This window comes from Tauraco erythrolophus, chromosome 6 (assembly GCF_009769465.1).
Source record: "Tauraco erythrolophus isolate bTauEry1 chromosome 6, bTauEry1.pri, whole genome shotgun sequence".
NCBI classification, from domain to species: domain Eukaryota; kingdom Metazoa; phylum Chordata; class Aves; order Musophagiformes; family Musophagidae; genus Tauraco; species Tauraco erythrolophus.
Window position 1 is genome coordinate 9,961,961 of NC_141470.1, and position 27,566 is coordinate 9,989,526.

A 27,566-nucleotide genomic window follows, 5' to 3' on the forward strand; every position below is an offset into this window, starting at 1 on the left:
TTTACAACACAGAATCGTTCTATGCCTATTGTGCAATTCAAACATTCTATGTTTTCCTCTGAAGAGATTGTATTTGCTGACTTGCCTCTTATGTCTAACTTAGGGTCCCAAAACACATCTACCATTCTTCCACTTCTCTGATCAGCTAGTGCTATATCAGACTTTCCTCTCCAAAACATTCCTGCGAAATAACTACAAGTTGTCCAAGCACAGCAAGAGCCAGTACAGCACTACACTCTGACACGCAGGAGCAAGGCTGTCCCTTCTAAGATAAAGACAATCAACCAAAACATGGTACTTGCTTGAAAGGCACTATTCTCAAGTCCCTTCCGCTCAATTGCAGAGCAAAACGTTTGCTTCACATACTAAGAAACTGATAGAAGACCTCAGCTCAGTAATAACTCTATAACAGACTACAAGAATGCTGAAGATCCCACAAAATCCGTATCACTTTCTCCAAATATGTGAAGTTCCAATGACCGAGAATCAAACCCAGAAATCTTTCACTCTTCTTTTACTACAGAAAGATTTCACAGTTTCCCTTTAAAACAAAAGGAAGCAGTAAGCTGAACAAATGCCTACTGTCAACCTTTAACCAGCATGAGCTTAGGAAAAAGGATGAGAGGAGAAGCAGGAGAGTAGGAATAGCATTAAAAGTAAGCACTTACCCACCAATTCTTGAAGTTAAACAAAAGGCACAGAAACTAACCAAGCTGCTGTAGGCCGTCTGCCCAGCTCATATCTGTCCCACAGCTTCTGCCCACAAAATCCCACACCACCAGACGTGAACATTTCAAACGCTGAACGTTAACCCTTTCGTGAAACATTCCCACATTTCTCAGCAGAAAAGGAACAAGAAAATGGACTGCTGTCTAAATCAGTTTACCTAAAATAAGCCATCCCTTCTTCGACACTCCCTCCCTACCCCGAGGGATTTAAGAAGCATGCATTGCCATGATCTGACAAGAGATAATCCAATAAACCCGACGGCTTCCCTCTCCCTGCACAAGGACACAGCTGTTCTGACTCCTCATCTAGACCTTGTATGTCCAAACGTGGTCTGTAACAGCTCAGCCAGATCTTTACTGCAGTAGGAAGTGTTAGGCACTCCTCTAATCAAGGCTGCAATTAGACCCACGTGCAGATAACCAAATCCTGAAGGCTTCTCCTGACACAAAAAGATTAGTACAGACTGTTTTTTTCACCATCCCTTTTCACCTCCTATCTCTTACAGTAGCTCTGCTAAAACTTGGTACACTTGCCAAACAAAACTGTCACCAGCAAATCTCCAAAAGCCACCAGCGTTCGCTCTCTCCCCCCTGCACTCCAGATGGATCCGTCCATGGAACAAAAACAGCTGCTCCTGATAAACCTACATGGCTACGTTTCACAATACACTGGGGACCTCTGAAGCACAGTGTCTGAGCACAGCATGCTCGGTCCTGTAACAAGTGTAGGGACACACTGGCCTTTCCATCCTGGAAGCACAAACATTACTGGAAAAAAGTGCACAAAAATCAGAAACTTAGGAGTAAATTGAGTCACAAGAACGAACGTACTCTGAAGAGCAGCTATGTAACTTCAGGTTGAACGAAAATAGAGTCATCTTCAGTGAGTCACGCAAAGCAAATTACAACTTGCAAAGAAAGCGAATTAAGAATGTTCTGATATAACTGATTTTAGTCGAGAACTTCATGTCATTTCATATTAAAGTGTATTTCTGTTTTTAAAGTCACACACTGGATTTTCACATTACAAAACATCTGGCTAGGAGCATGTGGCAACAGACAGTATGTGATGCACATCCTACTTCCTAACTTCTCTTTGGTCCCCTGACCAGCACGAGTTTGCTATCTGTGGCACTGAGAGAGGGAGGACATTTATCATTATTCTTCTATATTCACATATTCAATAAACAGGATTTCATGCATAACAGCTACATCCAGCAATGGGCAATGTGTTTTATTAAAGCCAGTCCTTTACCAAAAGATTACATCTGACTACCCACAAAGGGAATCCACTCCTGTCCCCAGAATACCTAGCATCCCAGTTAGGAAGTGTTATGTCAGCAGAAAAAAATAGCAAGAGAGAGACAGAACTCAGAGTTGAGCTTTTTGCAGGCTATGACCATAGAGGGTGACAGAACACAAAAGAAATGATACAGAATGAGTTTGATTTGCATTCACTTTGCTGTTGCAAAGCAACTTGAATATAAAAGAGAGGTAGTCTAATTTTAGGAGAAAATAAGCTGATGCACAAACTATTCTTCCAACAATGATAATCAAGTTAGTAAGGCTAAACCTCAGCTAAAAACTACATTTATGTAAAGTGTGCTAAAGCATCTGTTAAAATATAGCATTTTCCCAAAAAAAAAAAAAAAAACAACAACTACACATGTATGTACAAACCATCACAAGATCTGCAGCAATTAAACAGGACACCTGACAAGCTGACATGCAGCTTGTTTCTGTGATTGCCCTGGCCCCTCTACTCTTCTGTTTACTGGGGCAGCCTGATTTTGCCATCCTGACTGATAACACTTTGTCATCAGATTAAGTCACTTTTCTTCCTCCAAACAGAAGCATATTCTGTCATAGTGACATTTCTGGACCCACAGTTGTAGCAAGTGAGGGAACAACTTTCTAGACAGTTGAGTAGTTACAGATTACTTAACTGAAAATGGATTATTTTAGCCTATTTTATAGGAAAAAAAAAAGTGTTTCATCTTGTCTAGTACATAATGAGTTTCTGAGAGAGATCATAGTGCCTAACGTCACAGTTTCACAAATACGATAAGCCAGCAAACTCTCACTAACACCATTAGAGTTGATCCCACTCCCCCTCCATCACTCCTGGTCTCTCAATACTCCCGTGCCTCTCCCATGCAGAGGTATTTGTGCAGCAGTACAGTAAACTGGATAAGGAACTGATCCCAGTTAAATCAAAATGCTGTTTTCTCTCTATTAGTTTTAACCTACATCACTAGCAGGATCCAATTCCTAATGAGATCCCTCAAGCATTTGAAGTGGCTAAAAGAGGGGAATAAACAGCTGGAATAGCGAGAAGAGAGCACTTCTCATGGCAGTTCAGTTGGCACAAGATGTCCAGGGAACTATGGCATAAAATATATAGCCTTTGTATGATACCAAGATTTTTGTTATAGGATACTGTGGTGCTTTTTATAAAGATCAGTTACTCCTTGTAAATCTGTATATTTAAAGGTCAGTTTCACAGCAAAGCCTTCAAGGTTGCCTTTACATATCCTTTGGTTGATGCTAAAGCCCTCTTCTGGAGAGAAGGTAAAGTATATGTATTAGGAAATTAAAAAAAAAATTAAAAATCAAGAGATGTAGTGCATAGTGAGCAGAACAAAGTACCAAACATGATATATTTATGCCTAACAAAATTAGGAAGTTCCATAGCAGTCAATATCCCTCTTCTCTCCTTCTCCTGAAGAGAGTTTTCAAAAAATAGAGGAAGGATCACAGTAGAAGTGATTGAGCACAACTCCTAATGTAGCCAGAGCTCAGCAGGGCTGAAGCCTGCTCTCCTAGCCCTATGGTTGTGGTTATTCCAGTACTTAAAGGGGCCCACAAGAAAGGTGGAGAGGGACTTGTTACAGGGGCAGGTAGAGACAGGACAAGGGGCAATGGCTTTAAACTGAAAGAGGGGAGATTTAGATTAGATTAAAGGAAGAAGTTCTTCACTATGAGGGTGGTGAAGCACTGGAACAGGTTGCCCAGAGAAGATGTGGAAGATGTGTGTGCCTCATCCTTGGAGGTGTTCACGGCCAGGCTGGATGGGGCTTTGAGCAACCTGGGCTAGTGAAAGGTGTCCCTGCCCATGACAGGGGGGTTGGAACTAGACTATCTTTAAGGTCCCTTCCAACCCAAACCATTCTAGGATTCTATTACAGACATAGGGGTACCAACATTTATGTAGGGTGGCACATTATTGCAACTGGCAAAACAAACACGTGCTTGTTTTGTCTCAAGAGGAAAATTCTCCTTCTCCTCAAAGTGATCCATCCCATTTCCTCCTTTTCAGTACTATAAAAGCACTTCAATGTTTTTACATTTTCAACTCCACATCTACCTTCTCTAGTCTCACTCATGAAGAGTAGCAACACATTTGTTATATTGCTTTTTTGCCCAGCTGCATGGATACTAGGAGAAGAAAAGCTGCAAATAAGATTTTTATTGATGTTGATTTTATGCCATAATTTTATAGTTTTCATACTTCAGTGTGCTAATGTTTTGTTCAAAATAAATCCAAATGATACAAAATGATGAGCTAAACCTAGTATTTAATTTTCCAAATAGTACTTGCACATTCTGCATTTTGATACATATGCTAATACCTACTAATTAGAACCATAACAAAGACTTTAAAGATAGGAATTAGGGAGAAGAACTCTCCAAGCCAGATTTCTTCGTTATATATTCGTTTTATGACAAAACAAACATTAGCACCATTTTCCCTGTATAATGATGCAAAATATTCTCAATAGGAGAAACCGGGAGAGGAGGGGAATTCTAATAGGAAAGAAAAAATTAAGAAAAATTAAACATGGTTTAAATTTGCCATTTCATTCAGTATGTCCAGCCTCAAATGCTATTGAAATTAAAAGTTACTACCTAAATTATAGCAGACTTCAAAACCAAAAGATACCACAATTTCTATGTGGTGCAGTACAAATTCTAATTACAGTATTAGAAATGAGTGACATAAACACATAGAAGGGCTGAAGGATGAAATCCATACTGTACTATTATGGTTCAATTCTCTGTATCTGTAGCAAAAAAAAATAATCTTATTGTTTTAGAGCACTTAAAGGACCAGGAAAGCTTCTACGTTCACATGCTTTTTTACCTAGATTAAGGTACATTTTAATTTTATCAACACTGTAACTACATTAGGTTAAGAGGTTGTTCTACAGTATCCTACAAAAGATGAAGCAATACAGTTTCACTGAATGGGAAGATCCTAATCGGTACCTTGTATTAGCAATTTAATACCAACGATCACTGAAGACAGGGCTCGAGGTTAATATCAGCCACCTTCCTAGCAAAACTTCTTTGATGCATTCTAAAACCTCCTCATTTTGTAAGGCCATCAATCATCTGCTTTTCTGTTAAACCCACGAGCAAAATCATATTAATATGTTTCCAGTCAGCCTACGTTGAAATCCACAAAAGTATTTCAGCATGGCAGGAATAGGCTGTTACACTATTAGAATTGTAAATTATGCCACCTTTTCAGCAAGTGACCAGCAACAGGCCACTCGGAAGTGTCTGGTATATGGAAGAAGGCTTGTTTTCACAGTAGTCAATGCTTACATTATGGCTAACCCATCTCAACTTTGCAGGCTTGCTTACCTCAGCAATCTGCACATTTGAAATAAATAAAGCAGTAGGAAGGGAGAAGTTTATATTTCTGTTCCAGGCTGCTGCTTTCAGTATTTATGCAAGTTCATCTGTGGTTACATCGGTTCCATAATGACAGCGTGAATATTCAAACTGCTACCAGACTGCTTTTTTCTTAATACACGCCCTGAGAAAAAAAAGCCAAAACTGAACCACAATTTAGATGTTTTATCTGTATCATCACAAAATACTTCTAAAAAAGCTACAAATCCATCCATTAGTTAAAACAACCTTGCTAGTTGTTCAACTCTTACACCGTGTATGAACATAAGCACTTCTATCCTCAGCATTCACCAACTTGGTCAGACGCAAGCAGAAGACATCCTTCCAGCCACCTTCTCAGTAGGAGCGCAAGATTGGAGGAAATAACACAGTTGGAAAACAGGATGCACACACGAGATTTTTCGCATGCGCATTCCCAACTTACATCTTCAAGGAAGATTTGGGCAAGGGGAGAACAAATTCAAGCCCGGAGCTTTATATAACTCGCAAAACAAATTAAACAGCAGTAAGAGGACAGAACAACAAGATTGTGCTCCGAATGCTGTTGTCTAACCGGAAGGCAAAGCCAAGAAGCCCTGCAGGAAACACAGGCTAGAAGCAAATTGTCTTATTTCCTATTGCTTCTATGTTTAAAAACATCCCCAGTATGCATAAATCAAGATGTCATTGGCAGTGAAAACAGAAGCCCAGCTTAACTCCATAGCTACAAGGCTCTGTTAATCCCTCTCTAACATTCTCACTAGGGTCCCTAGCTTGCTTTTGTTCTCATAATATCAAGCTATGACAAAGAAGCTATGACAATGACACACACAAAAGAAATTTCTATTCACTTGTCAGATACTGGGTAAAAATATCTTCCTCGTAGGTACACTAATGAGAACTAAAGTAATCAGAGGCTACTGTGGCCTCTGATTGAAATGATTGGAAATCATTCCAATTTTGGAAAACAAATTTATTTACTGCAGCACCTAAAACACTGAGAACACTCACAGCTGTAGTCTAATACAGATCAATATAAAATACCAATGACATTACTTGGTTTTTTAAGATAATCAGTCTTCAGAAACATTCCTAGTTCATGCATGTATCAGCTCTATTTTCTAATATTGCACAGTGTAGCAAGAAAAACACTGTCCTGAGTAAACTTACTGGAGGGAGAAATTGGAGAAATAGAAGGCAATAGTTCTCCCTCATAAAAAGAGAATCTCCTACTTTGACACAGCCATGCTAAAAATCCAAATAGCTTTTCTTTCGACAAGGTGTATCATACTGAAGTCTATCATGGAGGTTACGAACATGTTGCTGCCACAGCGCACTCAAGGAAGCAGGGTACTGTATTTTTAACTCTTCTTTGTTTCCCTTCCACTCCCACATGGGAACTATTTTCAAAATTATCCAAAGAATTTATCAGCAACTTCTGCACTGACTTGTTTTGGTAAAAGGAACACCTTCTAGAGGAAAAAGGACAAAGGAGACACAGCACTTCAAAAAGCGGCACAACTTTTCGTAACAAAGGCTCCTAAGAACTGACACCGCCTCGTTTGCTCCCTTGGCATATGATGAGGTCATCCCTTAGATGCTGAAGCACTTAATCTTCACCAAGATATTTTGGAGAATGTAGTACCTGAATGAGTCAAGTTCTACTGTATTTTTAAGGACACAGAAACTCACCAGGAAGAGCTAAGGTACGAGACTCAAATGTTGGACGCTGTCATACTTCAGTTATCTTTTGAACTGAGTTAGCTAAACCAATGCAAATTCTCATAAAATCTACATGGACAATAATGTGTACACAATGTTTTTTTAACAATTTGATTTAAAATCTACTAAAGAACAAAGCCAAGGAAGAGCAGTAGGTTTTCAAAAGCCTAAAGTGCAAACAGTTCCAAGGAATATAAAAAGGTCATTTCCAGTCCCTACCGAACCTGATTTATTCTCAGCATGATACCAACAAATCAGAGGTAGCATTCAACTGATCAGCTGTTTGAACTGGCTTGGTTATATATTACTCCTTGCAGTACCCAATAGATTAATATTTTCTTCATCTACATACTTAGATACTATTTATGTGTCTCCTGATCGAGACTTTTCTCTTGTATTTATACTACATAAATAAAATAAAGCTAGGATTATTAAGCTAGCATGTTACTAATCATAAAACTTAAAAAAATACAAAATGTATTTAGATCACATGCCAAAATCTCTCTTGTGCATATGCAAAAAAAAAAAAAACAAAACCCAATACAAAAACCTCCAGCAACAAGTAAAACACACCTAATGACACAAAAAAGTAATAATTATTCTTTTCTATCAAGAGCCTCATCATTAGCATTTTGGGGAGACAAAATTCACTTCAGCGTTTATGTAATTTTAAGTGGCAATTACATTTAGGGAAAGCTTCAATCCATGAGCTTTTTGTTTCATACTTCCAGATGCTAAAGTAATTACTACTGAAGGCTTATAATTAGCAAACTGTGCTTAAACGTTAACATTATGTTTGAATTTTTTTTTTAAAATCACAAAAAATAAATACTATAGACTGAAACCAACCCTTCAGATTGTGACAAATATTAAAACTTCAGAAGTTTCGGCTCAGAATAGCCAAGAGGAGTACACAAGTTTTAAGTAAATTGCTCAGGAAGCTGCAGATTCAAGGCCAATGTACCATATGGCATCTCTGAAAACACATCCTCAGTCCAAGCAGGTATTTGTTCTTGAGAAAGAGTTATAATAAAAACCAACCAAGCACAGATTAGAAAAACAATAGTAGATCAACAATACAACTCATATATAATCAAGTGGTCTTTTTTCCAAATTTACATTCTACTCTTGCTGATGTAAAAATAGACTCCACTTTATTTCTTACTTCTTTCTGGGGAAGGAAGAAAAAAGCTGGTGCATTTTCACCTCTAGAAAACTAGTAATAAAGGAAGAGCACCACTGTGATTCAATGTTAACACCCTGAGATACTTTTAATTCCATGGAATTTCAAATCTTCTCCCCCCAAGAACCTATTTCACCTTTTTCCCTCATTATCATTGCATTATCAATATCATTAGAAGTTAGTGCAAGGATTACTATATGTCAAATGACACTCACAGTCCCAAAGGTGACATTTCAGCAACAGGGAAGAGTAAATACCAGAAAAAGAGTGACTTCATCATCCTTAGGAACCAGATGCTGTAATTCACAGCCTCTAAGCAAATGCAAGAATGAAATATGGTACCGCTGACTTCATGAATAAATCTGAAAAAACTGACCTTAGTCCAAAAAGTATTAATTTAAAACAAGGAAGAGATACCAATTTTTCAATCTTTCTATAAGACACATCAGAGGTGCAAATGCACAAACAGCCCTTACTTAAAAATCTGGAGGAAAATCATTCTACTGGTACTTCTTAAAGTTTTCCAAACTTAAAATTGAATCACCAACCAACACATTTAGTACTTTCATAAGAAGAAACAGATATTGGAAATGAGTGTTACAAAAGCTATTTAAGAAGGCAGTTATATTTTTGTCCCTCTATAACCATCAGACTCTTATGAAGTATTTCAACTTCCTGTACATGGAAAGGGGAGGTATTTACAAACAGAACAAAAGATTAAGCTTTACCGTGCTGTTATGTAAATATGTTCTGAATATCTACCTCCACATCACAGGACCATGGATAATGCAAAACAACAGCCTACCAAGCCCAATATTCCATTTCTGACAATGGCCAACACTGAAGCGATTCAGAAGACTCCATAAATCTCCGAAAATGCAGCAAATTGATCAACACCATATCCCAAGAGAAATTTCTTCCTAGCTCTGGCTGCTCGGCTTTGATGCACAGACTGAAAACCAGTATTATCCTAGCTAGTACTTCTGCTAATGTGGTTAATCTTTACAGAACTGTATTACTTACCTTAGTGAATTATACAGTTTAAGCCCCATAGCTCAACTACAGGTTGTATACAAAAAATACTCCTATTTATTAGTATTACAACTCTCTATTGTTATGCAAGATGCCAAGATTCTTCTTTATTGTAAAAGTATGCTAGCAAGTCAATTGTCTTTAAACCCACTTTTGCCTTATTCTCCCCCTATTTTTGAACTTGCTGTTGCTTTTCCACATGTTGAAGCAGATTAAGTATTTATTGAAATTTAGTTAATCCAAAGTTCTCCTGGACCTGATTTTGTAACAAGTGCATATCAGAGAATTCATTCTTTCTTTGGAGGTCAGAGACAGTGCCTGCTGCAATACTCACAATGTCATTTTGCTACTAAACTCCAAAAAAATGGCACAAAGAAGCAAGTTCAAAGAGATTAAAAAGCAATGGAGAGTTTCATGTTAGTAGCTGGCTGTCACTCTGGAATAGTATTTGATTTAGGAACCTCGCATGATTGAGTAGCCCATGGCTATATGAAAACCATTGTCTTCCTTGGAGATTAAGCTCATTTTTGGACAGGTTTATCTTGCAACATTTTTACTTGATGTCCCATGCACTCCACCCACATCACTAGTCTCCAGGGATCTTCAGCAAACAAGCCACAGGGATAGTTCCTGTAAATTCCTACTTTCAGTGGGAACACAGATCCAATCTGGATTAGCTGTTCTCACAGCTGCGTGATCCTGCTTTTCTTTTTTTTTAATGTAAAAAGTCCATATATTTGGGCAAAAGGACAAGGGAACAGTCAATTTCAGACTCTTTGAGAAACTTCACCTTGGCAACATCCTTCATAACGATGTGGTATTTTTCATCCAAAACATACCAAAGTAAGGATGCATTCAGACCAGATCTACTTCATTGCTTGGTCAGCAATACCAAACAGATGAAATTAACTCTCCTTCCATCTAGCTAGTAAAATTTTATGTATCATTTTTAAAAAGTGTAAGATTTAGGATACTGGATCACAGAATTAAGGGGAATAGGGAAAAAGAAGTACATCTTCACATTTCACTTTGCTAGGAGCAAGAAGCTCTGGGTGGATTTGGTTTGCACGTGCAGTCTGGCTTCCCTATTACAACAACCTTTGACCTCCTCCAAGCCTCATGTACTTTTTCATAGCTCATTTACCAGACACCTAGTTTGACTTCTAGAGTACTTGATCGACATAATAAGAGCAGCAAACACGGAGCAGTTACTCAACTCTAGTTTCAAAGGAAATGGCAGAGGACCCAATTTTGCACCAAGTTCCTCACTTCAAGCCCAATCACATTTCTTTCTCCATCACGCTGTCAAAGCAAGCCCTCTAGAAAGCAGAGGTTCTTTCCCACGCAGGTACTGTGTAGCCCACAAAGAGCACACTGGCCTGGAATTTAGTTGCCCTCGAGTTTAAATCTCACATTATTCAGAAGACAGTGTTTCTCCGTCTTAGCCCTTGAGACTGATCAGTAGTATCTTTTGGCCTGACTTGTGAAACCATCAAATTTTGCATACACTGATTTTTAGCATATCTTTGTCTGTAAAGTCACAGACACAAGTGACATGCTAAATCCCCGAGTAGAAGAAAATATTATCTATTACACACATATTACATACAAACCATGGGACAAGAACTATTGGCCTAGAGATTAACGAGTAGGTAATACATTCACAGTCACCCAAAAAGTCACAACAGGCAGCAACACAGACAGCACACTGTGATACACGGGTGGCATGTTGCAGGCATCTATTTGCAAAATGTGCACGTGTGACGAATCAGGCCACAGACACCAGGATGAACAATAAATTACTCCTTTAGGTCAGGCATGTACTGGAATTCCCCGGATCCAAGCTCTTTGTGCATTTGTTTTCACAGTTACAGTTCAAGTACAAACAGTGATTCTACATAAGACACTACTGTGTGCAGTACTTTATAGAAATATCAAAGCCTTAGTAATAATAATTATATTCCATTATTACTTCATTACACTCAGAAGGGAAATGATTATATATGTACTAGAAAAGTTTTATTACATGTATAAGCACCTTCCTTCTTCCTGCATTTGCTTCCTCTTTGCTCAAATTCCATCTGTTTACTCTGACAGCAAAGGCTGTTATTAACACTGAGGACCACCAGCCTGGTGATCTCTCTCATGCACTCTCAAGTTTGTTCAAAAAAAATTTTTTTTTTTTCCACTGTTTGTCATTGCAAGAGTGCTTTTCTACACAGGAAGTCAAATCAAGTTGTTGGGTGAGTTTGAATTTTATCTCTTAAAACACACTGAAACCTTAACGGAAGTTGTCATTCAGAAGTTAAGCAATTTTCACGTTAGCTTAACTTGTGATGCCCACAGAAATATTTAACAGCCTTTTATTTTACATTTTTGGCTAGGCTCAGAAGTACTGCAGCTAGCTGACACACCCTAAACAAGTAGAACCAATCTACTGAAATGAGTCTATCTTATTACAAAGTTACTTCCTTCTCAAGAAATTTTTGCCAACTAGAAAATAAAAAAAAGCGCTGATTTTCCAGAATAAAATGTTTAAACATGGGAATTTAATAGATCTACCAAGCAAAAATATTTATTTTATTTACTTACAAAAAGGACTACATAAATTTCTACCAAAAAAAAAAACCAAACCAGCAAGTGATTTTGTCCTGCAAGGTAGTGGATAACTATACTGCATGTGTTTCATGAACTGCATAAAATATTTCTCCATTAAGAAGACGACTAATTTCAAGTATTCCCAACCAGTCAACCTAGTAAGTTTTCAATCTGCCTAAAACCAAGATGAACTTGATTCAAAAGAGCACTGATTGTTGACTGATAGTCAACAATCAATAGTAACTGATCGTTACTACTAACAGTAACGAGAAAATGCAAGTCCATGAACATCTAGATAATGTTTTGCCCACCTGGAAAGTTATACCACGTATAGCAACAGCTGCCTACATTTTAGCAGATGACTGGGCACATCTTGCCTGAAACAAGCCTGGAAAACACCTATAAACACTTTAAAAAAAAAATAAAACAAAAAACACCACCTGATAGTACTGTGTAAAAACAAGAAGGCCACCCTTTAAAAAGTAAAGGAATCACATTGCCTATAAACTTGCTGTGCATCACAAGCATTAACACAGAATCTCCCCTTTCATAGATGAATTCTCACAGCACTTTACTGCACCAGCTCAAGCCTCAACAAGCTCAAGTGACTCGGGCCAGTACCTTCATATTCAGCAGGGTGGGGCAAGAGAGACAACCTCATTACAGACACTGAGGTCATAAGAATGCAAATCACCAAATTCAGCATTTTTAACAGCACCCATAACTGAAAGCTAAAACCTGTGCTATGCCAGACCACATGGTAAAAGCCTATCATATCCCTAATAAGAAACATAAATAAATACATCCGAAAAAAACTGAAATTTCAGCTTAGTCTTCAAAAACTGCTCATAACCAACAGCACCACAATAATCAAATGAGGAAGGGGCAGAGTAAGGACAACTACTGTTAGACATCCATCCAGGAATACTGTGCAGAAGAAACAGTACTCCTTAATGCTCAAAAAAAAAACCAAACTGCACAGCAGGGGGGCATCCAAAAGACCCTCTTCTTTACAAGATTAAAACTAGAACTGAACAGAACAACAGCTATAGTCATTAGGCTGAAGTGTCCCCTTCACTATCTCTCCTGTTCGTCTCTTACCAGTCAGACTTCTTCCAGATCTCAAAAAAATCAGCTAACAAAAAATGGCACTATCTGGCTACAACAAAAAGGAGACATAGATGAGATCCATAAATATTTCAGAACTGCAGGTTAGCACATGCACCTCAACTGGAAATTACAAAGCAAGAAAGGCTGGCTCACGGAACAAAAGAAAAGATGACATTGGAGGAGATTTAGGTATATCTGAGGATCTGGATACTCTAGACCAGAACCAGCAAACACTCCCATTTCTAATCTCTTTCTTTTCCTAGAAGAGATCCAGATAACCTTAAATAGCAAGACCAGTGCCCACCTGTGGCTTTTTGAATGTAGGCTGGTCAGCTCCTTAAAAAGGTACCAGCTCCCTCCTAAATTAGCAAGTGAGATTTATCCAGCTGACATGGAGCTGCAGTACTCACATGGTTTTGTTCAAGACAATCCATTAACATAAACAATAGGTACGAGTATGCCCACAAGCTGCTTCCTTCTTCCTGAACTACACCTGTTGTTCTAATAAAAGTTATTAGCCCTCCCTACAAGCTCGGTCCCTTTTATATCTGATGGAAGGCAGTCACACACTAACACTTTATTAGACACGACAATCATGAAGGTTACAGACTGGAGTTCTAGCAATGCCTGGGTATCACCAGAGAGAAGACTGACTGAAAAGAAAGCTATTTATCACAACTCACACAAACTTGAAATCACAGAGTTAACTCTGTAACCTGAGCCCATCCACAAAGTAGACACAAAACACCTTGTTGTAAAAAAACATCTCTATCCAGTTTTGCATAACCTGTGAAGATACACTGTATGAAACAAAGCCTTTCCTGAATAACTCCCTGCTGGTTTATGAAGAACCATACAAAAGAAAGTTCCCTAAATTAGGAAATTCTAGGCTAAAGGAACACTAAAGTTGTAAAATGAATCAGTTAAAAACAAAACAACAGTCTCAAGTTCACCTCTATGCAAGCTGTTTCAAACAAATTCTGTGCCTTATGTATAAATACTAGGAAACTTCCCCAACTATTTACACATTTAAGTGTAGAGAAGGGACAGCAGTGATCCAGTCATCGAAAACTGACAAAAACATTCAATGAACACCTTTCTAACCTGAACAGTGAAGAAAGGAGGGGGCGAGGGGGATAAGGCACGCAGATATATTCTGAAGAGCTCAAGTTACCGGACCTGGATCATTTTGACTTTGTCCTAACCACCAAAGCCCATAAGATGCTCGCTGAAAACAGAGTTTTCTGCATGCTTACATTCTAGCTTAATGGATTTACTCTTTGAATGTTCAAAAGGAATTTGATCTATGACAGTCATTCCTGTCTTGATTCCAGTTTAATTTCTGACATTCTTCAGGGCCTTGAAAATTGTATCTCAATTCTGGTTGGTTTGGGGGTTTTTGGTTTTTCTTGTTGGTTTTGGCTTTGTTTTTTTTTTTAATGTGTGTTCAATGCTCTTTTTCCACAGTCAGAATCAGAGCTTTGTGGATTTTATGAAGAACTTGCACCCTGACCAGTTTCTCTTGGCTGGCAGAATAAAATGAAACTAACTTCAGACAAAACTGCCTTTTTTTTCCTGACCAAATGCTAAAATTATAGTATTGTTGTTCAGCCATTTACAGTTACACTCATTTCAACCCCGAAATTCAATTATTTAAAATATTTGCACACTGTCTCAGGAGCAGGGAAGCTCCTAGAGTACAACTGTTTGAAGTGCTGGAACAAAGCCATGAAGCAACAGTTCTTCCTTAAGTAGTCTCACTGATATAACATTCTCCAGTAATATTATAAACAACATGATTGCAAGAATATTTTTTTAAATCACATTTATTCATTGCAAAGCTTATTACAGTGACGGACACAGTCTAATTTATTTAATTTTTTTAATTGCATAATAAGATGGGTAGGAAAATTGCTAAGGAGAGCATTTAGAAACTGAACCTAGTAAGTTTCACAGCCTTATCACTGATTGTAGAAGGCTAAACATGGGTTAAAAATGATGCACAAGATTACTTCAATAGCATTCCACTAGCAGAGACACACATTGAAGTTGTTTAATAGTCAGCAATGGTTGCAGAATATGCAGATCTGACAACACCGAGTTCAAACTTGTATACGCAGCTATCTAAAAATTGCAGTCTCTTATTAATTTTACTCTTTCAAGTATGCTTGCTCTGGGCCCACATCCAGTAGATGTAACAGATGGAAACTGCCAGTGAAATATGGCAAAGCTATGTAGGCCATCATGCGTGAACCGAGCTTCCTGAAAACTCTCTTGAATCAGACTGCTGGATCCAGCCACGCATCCAAAATACCATCTAACTTCACATTCACACCGTGACAAAGCCAGCAATGTTCTCGGGCAGGTGACACCTGATTTAGAGCAAATTATAAACTCAGAGTCATCCATAAATACCCAGCTCACTATGAAGTATATTTATAGTTTTGCCATAAACTGAATGTAATACAGTAGGACAGCAACTCTGACAGTGCTCTGAGGCTGTTATCTGCTCCAAGATACCAGCCTAGTCATAGCATCCATCTCCTATGTTCAGATATTCTGCAGTTCTCCCAAACAGTTCAAGCCAAAGGATACATCATCAGAAAATCCGTAATTATTTGCAGAGTAATTTGCATTAATAATCACATTACTACATGATTACATTCAATTGATTTAAGTCTCTGCTGCCACCAAAAAGAGTGCTTCCTAAGGTTTAGATTCTCACCAGCTCCATAGTGCTATTAACATTATTCATGTAGCTACACAAACAGGATGCAGGAACTCGTTTAGCTGAAATCTAACCTTAGGAGAGGAAAAAAGAAAAAAAAAGAAAAGATTAGTTTTCAGTCAGATGAGCATCTCAACCTATCGGCCTTCTGAATACTGATGCTAGTACAAATGAGAAGCAGGTAACAGGCAGAGATGCAAGGAAGAAATATTGCTACACTTTTAGAATGCTCAACTCTTTTTCTAAGGAAAGTAACAGTTCATTTTACTTTAGGCACCTTGAGATCGATGTACTTTTCTTGCCCCTCAATAAAATCCTTGTTGGAAAAAGAATGCTCCCAGAAGAACAAACCAGTACTCACGTGCATTATACTGACTAAAGGAAAGGAACGGCCTGATTGATACAGATTCTACCGTTTGCTAAGGCAACACAGGTCTCAAAATGCAGGATTTATTTGGCATTTTCTCGAAGAAATCAATAATTACTACACCAGGACACTTCAGGGAGCAACGTTTTGCAGTTATTTTTTTATTTGTTTTGCATTACAGCAGAAAAGCCATAACAATGACAATCTCAGTAATACAGCCCAGCACTTTCAGAACCACAGAGACGTAACGAAACAACATACCTGAAAAGTTTAAATTGCTCTCATCCAGTCCTGACTCCCTTTTTACAACTATGATAGACCTAGAAACTCACATTTCAAACTAATAGCACCCTTCCACTACTATACTAATGAATATTACAAGCTAATATTTAATGGAGATATTCTTTTACGTGTGGACTGTTACACTAGCTGTTCTCATGGCTAACTTCTGGTTTAGTAGAGGTACTGCTCACGTCTGTTAAGCATGTGAAATAGTACTGAAGTCTTATAAGTAAGCAGTGAACTGTGTGCAAACAGCTCAGACAGACCTAGATTTACCTAGGACCTCATAGGTAATGTTACACCTATAAATAGAAGTAAATAAGGAACACATGAATATTTCCCAGCCCAATGGGACTGGACATGTCTGCTTTACCAGTTCTGAACTATTTTCAGCTCCCTCAAAGTAGGGAAAATGGCCTATGAGGCCAAGAATTTGCAGGGAATGTAATGCAAGGGAAACACCTGTTGTGAAGTCAGTTGAAAAACAGAATAAATATACACACCATGGAAGCTATGAAAGGTGAGAGGTTGCAGCAGAATATAAGGCTGTCTTCCTCCTAGAAAAAGGCAGGAGATTTTCTTCACCGAAGATGAATGCTTTCCTCTTCTTCCCTTCATTCCTTATGGTTACAGTAGCTGAAAAACTTCCAGCGTTCTTCCTTTCTTCATTTTTATAGACATATTTGCTATAATTAGGAGTTTCAAGCAGTACTTAGAATAAAAATCATCAGCTACCTTTTTATATAAAGGTCTGCTAGGCAAAGACAGCAGTACTTTTCTTGGTTTAACTGTATTATGCACCAGTCAAGCTGACAGCTAAATACGCTGCCTGATTTCTCACTGTTCCCACTACAAGAAGCATTCCTCACAATTAATGGACTTGATGATCCTTATGGGTCCCTTCCAACTTGAGATATTCTACGCTAATGCATCCCGTTCAAAAGCAACAAAGATTTAGTCTAACGGCTGAAAAAATAGCATATTGGATTTTTACTGACTCAGAACTGGAACACTAGAGTGCTTTTTCCACAACTAGTCCTTAGCTGTTCTAGCTCAAGGCTAGGACTTCTCTGCATCACAACACTACTCACGTTTTACCATAGTGTACCTCGAACTGGACAGTATCTTACGGCCTTATGAGGAAATTTCTTGAAGACACTTCCATAAATGTAGAATGGAAGACAACAAAACAGCAGCGCATGCTACTTTTCTTCTAGCCTTCAAAAATCACTGCTGGGATAGTGTGGCAAAACCCTATTTGCAAAACAAGTAGAAAAACTGCTAGCTTTATTTTAAGCCCCTGACAGTCATAGCTAAATAAAATAAATGCATGACGCAGGCCTTCTGTAACAGACAAATCTAGCAGCGTGCAGACCTAGAGAAATCCTCTTGCACTGTTTGTTAAAAATGATCAGTATAGCATACACTTGAAAAGACTGAACTCGCATAGCTGCTGTGCTGTCTTAATGCAACACACTTGCCAACTACCTATCCTGGTCAGACGCAGGCTATGCAAGGCAGCAAATACATGTGGTGTTTACAATGGATTGACTGACATTACAAAATAAAACTTGCGAATGTGAAGGGTGTTACATTGGATTAGACATTCTTCAGTTTACGGCTGTAGCCACTTGCTCTACCTTGCAGATCACAGAGCATCCGAGTAGATCGAGCCTGTCTGTGCTGTCTTCAGGCACAAACATTCTGATCAGGAACTTGCTTCTTTCTTCTGTCATCTCTGTTTTCCTGACCTAAGCCACTGCTTTTCTAACCCTCCCCAAAGCTGAAGATGTGGGATGTGAGAAAAAGATAGCCTTCAATCATTTTCAGGCCCTCCTTTCCCAGTCACCAGGGCAACATATAAAAGAACAGGTAATTGAGCAGTGGATGGTACAACAGCATGGATAGCAAGACCTACAACTTAAAAACTAAAGACAGGAGGAATCCCTGTTGCACACAGCCCCTTCTCTTTTACTCCACTTATACTCTAATTAAGTCTGGAAGAAGGAGCTGTGAGTCTTTGCCAAGTCACCATAAGGCACAGAGAGGCAGAGAGATAATACATTTGTGTAAAGTTAGCATGCTCCCACAACTTCTTTCTTACTGTCAGAAATCCCCCTTGCAAGAGCTAGATGCTAGATGCCCTGCTGTCCAGAAGAAAAAAAAAAAAGTTTTATTACACAACAGAAGTTTTGCATCTAAAATTTAATTTTTAACAAGCTCCTACATGCTGCAGCCTTCCCTCGGAAAACGAGTTCTTAGTACCACAGTGAAACCAAGACACATGGATGAGGGCACTGACATTTTACTGGTTCCAGAAGTGCCTGTGAAAGACTGGACACTGCAGCTCACAAGTACAAAAGATGCTTACACTGATCCTGGAATAACACAGTCCTTTGATGCAGAGAAAATATTGATACATGTTGAACAGAAAATAACTTTCATTTAAGAGTTCAGAGGTAGCATTTCAATTCTTGAGGATGCAGAGTTTTTCCTGTGCTCAGAGGCATTCAAGTAAGAGTCAAGAGGGAACGCCATAAGTTTATGGAAACAGAAGATTTCTTGCAAAGGAAAAAATGAAAGATCTTCTCCCCTGCCCATTTTCTTCACTAAAAGTCCCTTTTTACATGGCTGGTGTACACGCTGAAGGCTTTTCAAGTAGACTATACAAAGCTCTCCAACTCTACTCCACAGAGGTAGCGTTTTTCCCAGTTTAAGATGCATCTACAGAGGTGTTCTGCCATCACAACTATGATAAACTGTTGCAGTTTTCTTAGCTTCAATCAGCATAGTCTACTAACCTGTTAAACTACAAAGTTTATAGTACAGATTGTAGCCTCAAATTATGTTTTGTGTTTAACAGGTAATTGCTGGCAAAATAGTTTGTTTCTATCTCCCCTTTTTACAAAACAGTTCACAATTCTCTTCTATTAGGAAAAGATATGTTACAGCATCAGACATCACAGCTGAAGATTAAAAATAACTGACACTGCGTCAGGTTTACCAGTACCATTAATATGTTTTACTCCTTTTTAATTACAGATTTTAAAACAAATTAAAAAGCAAAGTTTGTAACTGAAGGAACAACGCCTGTCTTTGCTGCTACTTTGAACTTCAAGAGCATATCAATGCTAGTTGTAACACACAAGTTTGGAACCTCTTCCAAACAGGGTAATGTAGATCTCTGTCAGATGTTGGTGAGCAAAGTAATTAAGCAGCACTGATCTCTAGTCAAAATTAGGTACGGAAAAAAAAAAGCTCAAAACTTTGGTTTATTTTTTTAAAACGAAGCGAATGCATGGAAGAAACCACAGTCTTTCACCAATATCGGTATGAAAGTTACGTTCGACAGAAAGGTGAAAGACACCGACTGACCACAGAAAAGACACTGGGTTTATTTTGGTGCTAAACCGAGCACTGTAACATGCCAGCAGCTCATTTTTTTCAGGCCTCTTCCCTAGGACTTGACTGGATTTTGAAGCACTTTACTGAACAGAAGGCAGCACCCAGAGAAGTTTTGCTGTGTGACCACGTAAGCCTATAGCTGTTTGTTAATCCGTAATAAATTCACTATTGTTTATAAGCTCCAGCTTCCGTTTTTTGAGCACTCTGAGGCGATCACAGACACTTGGGCTGCTGCCCTTTGTGGTATGATTAGAACTTACCCTTCCCCCACTTTCCAAGAGACCACAAGTGAAGGGGAGGACCAGCAAGGAATAAAGCAGATCTCACTCTAAATCGTCTATCGGATAAATGCAGCACGAGCTTGAAGGGTAGAGATCTAGAACAGAAGCAACTGTTACTGCTGCCTAATTTAACACACTTGCACTCGAAGGTTAATTTCTTGGGAATACGAAGTTAAAACACAGAGGGTGTTCCTCATACCGAAACACTAAGAAAGCATAACTGATAAGGAGACACACAAGAACAGTTCTTGGGAGCAAGCGCACGGAAAACTAACTGCAAACCAGCACGTTACCAAAGCAGTTGGAATAAGAAAGATCACAGTATTTTTATTGGTGGCGACACTCATTTAAGAAAGAGTGACAACATCAAGAAGCAGACCGATACAATTTGCTCTCCAGAGGCACCACAACAAGACATCAGCACAAACTGATGGGGTTACTGGGAGTGACCTATTTTCCTACTATTTCTGCAGGTTTTTCTGCAGGCCTTCCCTTCTCACACCAGAGACCCAAACAGATGAAGTTTCCACTGAAAGGCTGAACAAGTGACATTACCCAAACTTCTGCCCTGACAGACAAATGTCCTCAGCTTCTTTCTCAAACAGCAAGAAGGATATTTTCAGTTATATACATAGTTGCTAACAGCAGACATAACTTGGACAGAATAAGAAAGGGTCCCTCAGGCCTTCTACCCCTCCCCCCCTTCGAAATATCAATGCTCTCCCTGCCATAACTCTCCCTAAAATTCACATAAATAGAATAGTTTTAAAGGAGAAAGCATTAAGAGCATCAGTGGGACAATACTGGGTTTGGTCAGGCGAGAAACGTGTCAGGAAATAGCTGAGAACAAGCAAGTAAAACACAAATGACTCAGGATCCATTCCCACTACAATGGAGAAAACAGGCACGTCTTTTTCCACACATGGACGGATCCACCCACCCTGAGTAAAAAGTACAGAACACACCAATTGTTTCATAGCAACTTCAAAAAGCCCGAAACATTTTTCATACAAAAATCAGCATTTTAACATATTGAGAGTTTGGCTAAACTAAACCTTGATTCTTTTCTCCTTTACAACATAATTCACACAACTGCATGAGGCATTTTGAGTCATCCAAATGTCTTGCATAAGTCCTGTGTTTGACTTTTTTTGTAATTACAGTGGCACTTTTGACACTTTAGCCTTTACTTTTATAGAGTAAATATAACAGACCACCTGTGCTTTGTGGTTGTTATGAAACAAATCAAAACAAGCTTATCATTATATTAACACTGGGCAGCAATAAAGTGCAGCCCTCTGACTTACAAGTGCTGCAGTACACGGCATACAGACCCCTCCACATGCCACAAATACCGCATTTCCACTGCTCAGCCTACTGGAGAAAAATTCAGCCATCAAAACCTACCCCACTGGTGTTCAGCACTCGCTCTATCAGATTGAGGGGTCAAGCTTACAGTAAAACATAACTGGTACTGACAACTGGCTCAAGAGTCGGCCACGTATAGCTTGAAGATAAGTAATAAGTGCCATACTTTCACCAGCAAACAGTTCCGCTGCAGACAAAAGGCAACACACATGCACGAGTGATCTTCCTAACACACCACATCCAGGAACTGCGACAAAACAGTTTATTTTGTATCCTAGGTACATCAAACTAGAAGAGGAGGCAACCTAGATGGTAAAGATCACATTCAGTAACCGGATCAAACTACTGTAAAGAAGAAACTAAGGGCAGGAAGTTGTCACTGCAATACTGGTTTTGCTGAAGCATAAACCTACCGCTCATGCGATTTTGAAGCATAATTATTCACAGTTCACCTGAGTGCAGGTTGCCAGCACAATTCACGCAAGATGTAAGCGAGTTTATTTTGCTCGGGATACTGGTAGCACATCAGGTCGCTCCCATCAACTGCATCTCCCTCTCCTGCACAGAGGTTTCCAGACCTCAAACCAGCAGCAAAGCGCTTTCTACCTTCTGTCTCCGTGTAATTAGCACTATTAATCCCAGGCTGCCCAAGCCCCCTGGCGTGGCTCTGATTTGGCTTTAATCTCTGCCGAGGTCTCTCCTTCCTCTCCGCAGAAAGCCATTTAAACCTTGGCAAGCCCGCCGGTCTAAAGCGATGTTCTGCTGCAGAGGTACCGGTCCCACATTGTATTCCCGGGAAGGGCAGAGACCTGCAGTGCCTAGCCTTCCCATTCCCTCAAAAAAACGAAACGAAAAGTTACTTTTTCAGAGTGGGACCGCTCGGGACAAGGCGAGGGCTCCCCCGCGCCTCTTCCTCCCCTCCAGCGCCGCCGGCTACACCCAGAGGGGCTCGCCCCTGGGCGCTCCGGCCGCCTTCCCCGACGCTCCCTCTCGCTGTCACCGCGGGACGCGAGCGCTCCGCCGCTCGCCTCCGCCGCCGATAACCGATTAGTCATTGGCGCGGCCGCCGCCTCCCCGCCCGGCGCTTCCCCCGCGCTTCCCCCGGCGGCTCCGCGCTGCCCGGGAGCGGAGCAGCCGCTCCGGCGGGAGGAGGAAGCGGGGGGCCCCCACTCACCCCATGAGCCAGTCCATGGCTGGGTCCCGCCGCGCCGGGAAGCTCTCGCGGCCGCCGGCTCCTCGCTCACCGCCCGCTCATGGGAACCGGGCTCCTCCCTCGCTCCCTCCCCCGCTGCCCGGCTCCGGCGGGGCGGGGCGGGGCGGCCGCGGGCTGCCCCCCTCAGCCTGACACTCGCGCACTGGGGCGGACGGAAGTAAACACACGGCGGGGCGGCCGCCGGCCGCCAACCCGGAAGCAGCCCGCCGCCTTCCCCCTCCCCGCAACCGGCGCCCGGGGCGCGCTGGGAAATGTCGTTCCGCGGCGACATTTCCCGAGGGGCCGTGGCGCGCCCGGGTGCGGCAGGGGCTGAGTGCAGCGGGGCTGCCTCCGGCCTGGGGGCTGTCGGACCCCGCGCCAGCGCCCTCCAGCGTTTCTCATCCGCGGCGGTTCCGCCATCCGGGAGCGGGCCTCAGCGCAGTTCTCGCTGTGCCGCGGGATCCCTGACGGGAGCTCCGTGCCGGGGCTCCTGAGGTGGCTCGGGGGTGGTCACACCGCGCTGTGCACGAGACAAAACGTGTTAATTCGTGGGGGCGGTGAAAGGAGGGAGGCCCCGCGGGGCTGCCAGGCATTGACCCGAGCTGCTCCTGCACAGGGACCGCTGCTCCGCTCGCCCCTTCTGGCACTCCAAAGAGTCCCAGAGCCTTGGATGCGGGACGTGGGCTGGCTGCCTCAAAATTCTTCCTTTCTTGCTCCTTTAATTGTAAAAGTAACCAGCTACCAGCTCCACCAAGAACAGAGGGACAATACCTGGCCACGGACAGCCCAACACCACACCTCTTTGGGATGTCAACGATCCTAGCCGTTTTAAAGGGGAGAAATCCTTTCCATTCGAATCATTGAGGTGTGGCATTTCCAAAGGCTATGTGAGATGGGGCGGATGTCCTCTTCATTGATTTCCCTGGATCAGCAGCACCTGCTTAGGCGGAGACGTTTACAGAGGCTGATCTGCTGGGCGTAGTCCATGGTTTGGGCACGTGTATTAATTACAGACTATTTGTGTTACAGGAGAGTGACAGTTACTTCATTGGAATCCCTGGAGTCACCCGCTTTCTGAGGGAAGGACCATCTTTCAGAGGCTGTCTGAGCCCTCATCCTCCTCTCCTGTCTTGCTTCCTCCACCCTGCTGTGCCAGGGCCACGAAGTGCCCTTCCAGCTCTGTGGTGCTGGGGTTGTGGGGTTCCCCAGTGCCCTTCATCCCACAGACACCCACCCGTGGCCCCGCTCGTTCAGGGAGGATGAGCTGGTCTCCAGCCATCACACTGATTGCTCCGACAACAGTTTCAACAGAGCAGCGTTATCCTGGGACTAGTAATACATTGCAAGGGGGTGTCACGGGGGTGGTTCAACAAGAACACGTCTTGGTCGTGGTTGTTTTGTATCCCTTTGTCTTGAGGAAAGGCGGTAGAATTATTTTGTATTAAAAACTATATTGCGCCATTATTTTTGGAACAGACTTTCTCTCTGAAATCTGCCGGGGATCCCTTTGCATGACACATAACTGCTTTATTTTGCCATTCTCCTGTAACGTAACTTCACCCTGAGAATTGTTTGGGTATCCAGCAGTGTAGTATGAGAAATGAAAGATCAGATCTTGTAAACGTACGTTCTCTGTGTTCAAATTGAGTATTTTTCTTTAAGACCTACATTTTATCTTGTAATTGTTTATAGTTTTATTTGTCTTTGCATTTAGAAAATGTAGCAGAGGATGGGAAAGAAGTCTCTTGCAGCAAAACCCTGCTTACTTTACTGAGTGGCTGGGACGAGGATTTTTTACAATGTTTAAAATACCAGATCAAACCATCTGCAGAAAATAATTATCCTTTATGCAGACACTTGATCCAGTCATTATCTGCAAACATTTGAGAACAGATGTCCCTCATTTGAATTATGTTTTCTTGTTGCCCTTTGTTAGGAGTGATTTTGGCAGAGCATTTGAGGATGAGCTCCATCCAATTTTACTGTGGGGTGCATTGTACCAGGAGTAGGGTGTTTAGTCATATGACACCCGTTTTAAAGCAGAGATGACTTCTGATACAATGAGTTTGTCATGTCAGATTAGCTGTTTTCCTCCTGATTGTATCAACGAAAATATACAGCAACTGGCACTGGGAGAATTACTGGTGCAAAAGAAACTCAGGCAACGAACATCTATTTCATTAATCTTTTGTATCATACCTTCCAATGGCACAAGACATGATATCTCACCTAAGGAGATTATTTTGTAAGGTTTTTTCCACTGTCAAATTCACATTACAGCTATGGCTTTTTTCCTTCTGCCCTCGGCCACTGAAAACTCCAGAGGTCCCTCTGGCAAACGGAGGATTTCACATTCATCCTCGGTTCAGTCAGGTCCCTCCGTGAGCAGCTCTGAAGAGCGAAGGATGTGCCAATCCAAGAGCAGTCTCCAGTGGTTGTCCTGCAACTCCGCTTCTGTTTCTAAACCCTCCAAAAAATGCATCGAAGCTGTTATTTGTTTGACAATAGCCACCCTGGCAGGCCGTGGAGCTCTTTTGTGCTAAGCCTATGCACATGCATAAATAAATGGTGCTCCTTGTTCAGGACAACAGGCTTGCAGACCGTGTGGGACATGAATTTAAAGATGCTTAACAAGAGAAGGGTTCTTGGCCTACAGATGTGGCAGGAAGCACAGGGGATCGGGGAGGTTTATAATGCTTGACGTTGGAGGGTTTTGCATCGACCCTTCCCTGGATTACTGTCCCACAGCTTACTTGTGTCTAACAGGATTTAAAATGCAAGATTATTGCCAGACAGTCTGGGCAGAAAGGCTGCAGTATGCCCTGTGGGCTTGCAGTATCTGGACTGTAAGGCTTTTGGCCTGCCACCGATTGCAAGGAATACTGTGTCCACTCCCTCCTCTCCTTGGTCTGCTATCCATGTCTCCTTGCCTGGCTGGCACAAGAGGACCCCAAAAAAGTGCATGCCCTTGCTCCTCTTGGCCTCCAAGCATAGGGTGGCTTTGTTCCCAGGTGTTCCTCAGCAGCACTAGAGCTTTTAGGGAACTGATGGGAGGCTGGGAAGGGATCCCATGCAGATCAGACCACAGGAGTTGGGGCAGATGAACAAACCTCTCGCATGAGGATTTGGCAGTCATGTCAAGCTCTGCAGAGCTCAATATAAAGCCAAGGTACACAATAGTGAGGACCTGAGGGTTGTCCCAGTCTGTCAGAGGGCTCTGCTACATCTCATAACCCTTGAAGAGAGACACTGCAGTACTGAGACTGGCTCAGTGCTGGCCGAGAGCTGCCTTGGAATAGCAAGCCTGAAGGTTTCTTCCCTTATTTTTCCCTCCCGCAGTTCTCATTTTCACAGATTTGTGCAAAACAGGATGTTTGATATGCGGCACAGACAACATCTGTCATATAGAGCTGATTTTTGTATTGTCTTTTCAGTCGGCTTGCTTTTCTGGTCTGGTACTAAAGCGGTGCCACAGAGGACAAGCAGCTATGAGGAAGTAATCAAGGCACCAGTCTCTCTGCAACTCTGTCCCTTTACTGCCTCTGGTTTTATTGTCATTACCTCCTGCAGCAGAAAAAGTGCAACGCACAGATGGGCAAACATCACCTTGCACGGCCAAGCGCTAAGGAGTGGGAGTGAACTTTGCTCCCTTGCTGGCTCACTGCAGCAGAAACACCTGTACCTCCTTCACCACCCGATGTTTGGTGTGGGGCTGAGGAGCCTCTTATCTGACACCTTGACACCAGCTTTGCACGTTCTCTCTTCTCTCCCTGAGTGGTTGTGGTAGCGCTGGAGGAACAGAAGGACAAAAGAAAGCATTGCTCAGGGCTGTGTGAGTTTTCCTTGTCTTGATTTGAGGCAACATCATTCCCATGTTGCTCATCTTATCCTGGGCAGCTGAGAAGCCTCAGCAGGCAGAGAGATGTGAAGCCATTTGCCTGGATGAGATATTTCCAGCGGGTGGTGGAGAAGCAGCGCAGGTGATGGCTGCCCTGACACAGAGGAGGTGTAACATTTTTCAGCAAGCTGCAAATCTGCTGCTTAGATCTGGGTCTTCAGCACTGGGAAGACGTGGCAGACTGATGGGCTTGGGATTATGGTGTGGTAGAAATGGTGTATTTCTAAAGCTCTGAATGCAGCACTGGCTCTTTAAGTCAAAAACATCCACATACTCCTTCTCTGAGACAAAACGTCTTTGTTGTCCCTGTGCATGAAACATATTACAGTTCAAATTCCTGCAAAGCCATTAGAAAAAGTGAAGTGCATGAGTCTGACAGCGTGGGCCTGCCTGCAACTCCAAATGTGATTATTAATCATGCTGGATATTAATAACAGCATCTCTTCTTGGTTGGAACATTTGATTTTTTTTTATAAATAAACACTGTGAGTGGTTATAAATATTGATTTCTGCCAGTAATAGTAAGACATTTTAGATACAGTCTTGCAACAAGACGATCAGTCCTGCCGAGGACCAGATTAGGAAAAAAAAAAAAAAGGCATTTTGGGTTCTGAACTAGCTGAGAAATATGGCTTGTATTCAGATGTCTGAGAAAGGGCTGAAGCTTCAGAGAGAAGGGCTTAAAAATCCCTCCTTGGGCGTCTGCATTTCCAGGGATGCTGAACAAAGTTCAGTCTCTGTCTTCCAGTCGCAGCAGAATAGAAGAATTAGGCATTTCCTCTTTTAGACAACAACTTATGAGTGGATGTTAAAGCACGAGACCAGTGGTGACTGGGTTTTATTTCCCCCCCCCTTAGTTAGATATTACTGAGCAATACCTGCCTCACACCTCAGCTTCCACATCTGGAAAATTTAAGAAACACTTCCCTCTTCATCAAAAGTCTTGCGAGAGACGATGTATAAATGTTTGGAAACGTTTGTTGCTTAGGAGT

General features: G+C 41.4%; 1 protein-coding gene across 1 annotated transcript in view; it reads right to left on the reverse strand.

Annotated features, from left to right (window-relative positions):
• The window catches only part of MOB2 (MOB kinase activator 2), a 120,005-nt gene extending 97,262 nt beyond the window's left edge, over positions 1-22,743 (reverse strand). Inside the window, exon 1 of the mRNA XM_086613451.1 lies at positions 22,659-22,743. Within this exon, the coding sequence (XP_086469577.1) occupies positions 22,659-22,675 (17 nt within the window). The 5' untranslated portion in view covers positions 22,676-22,743. The remainder of the gene's footprint in view (positions 1-22,658) is intronic.
• Positions 22,744-27,566: the final 4,823 nt, after the last annotated feature.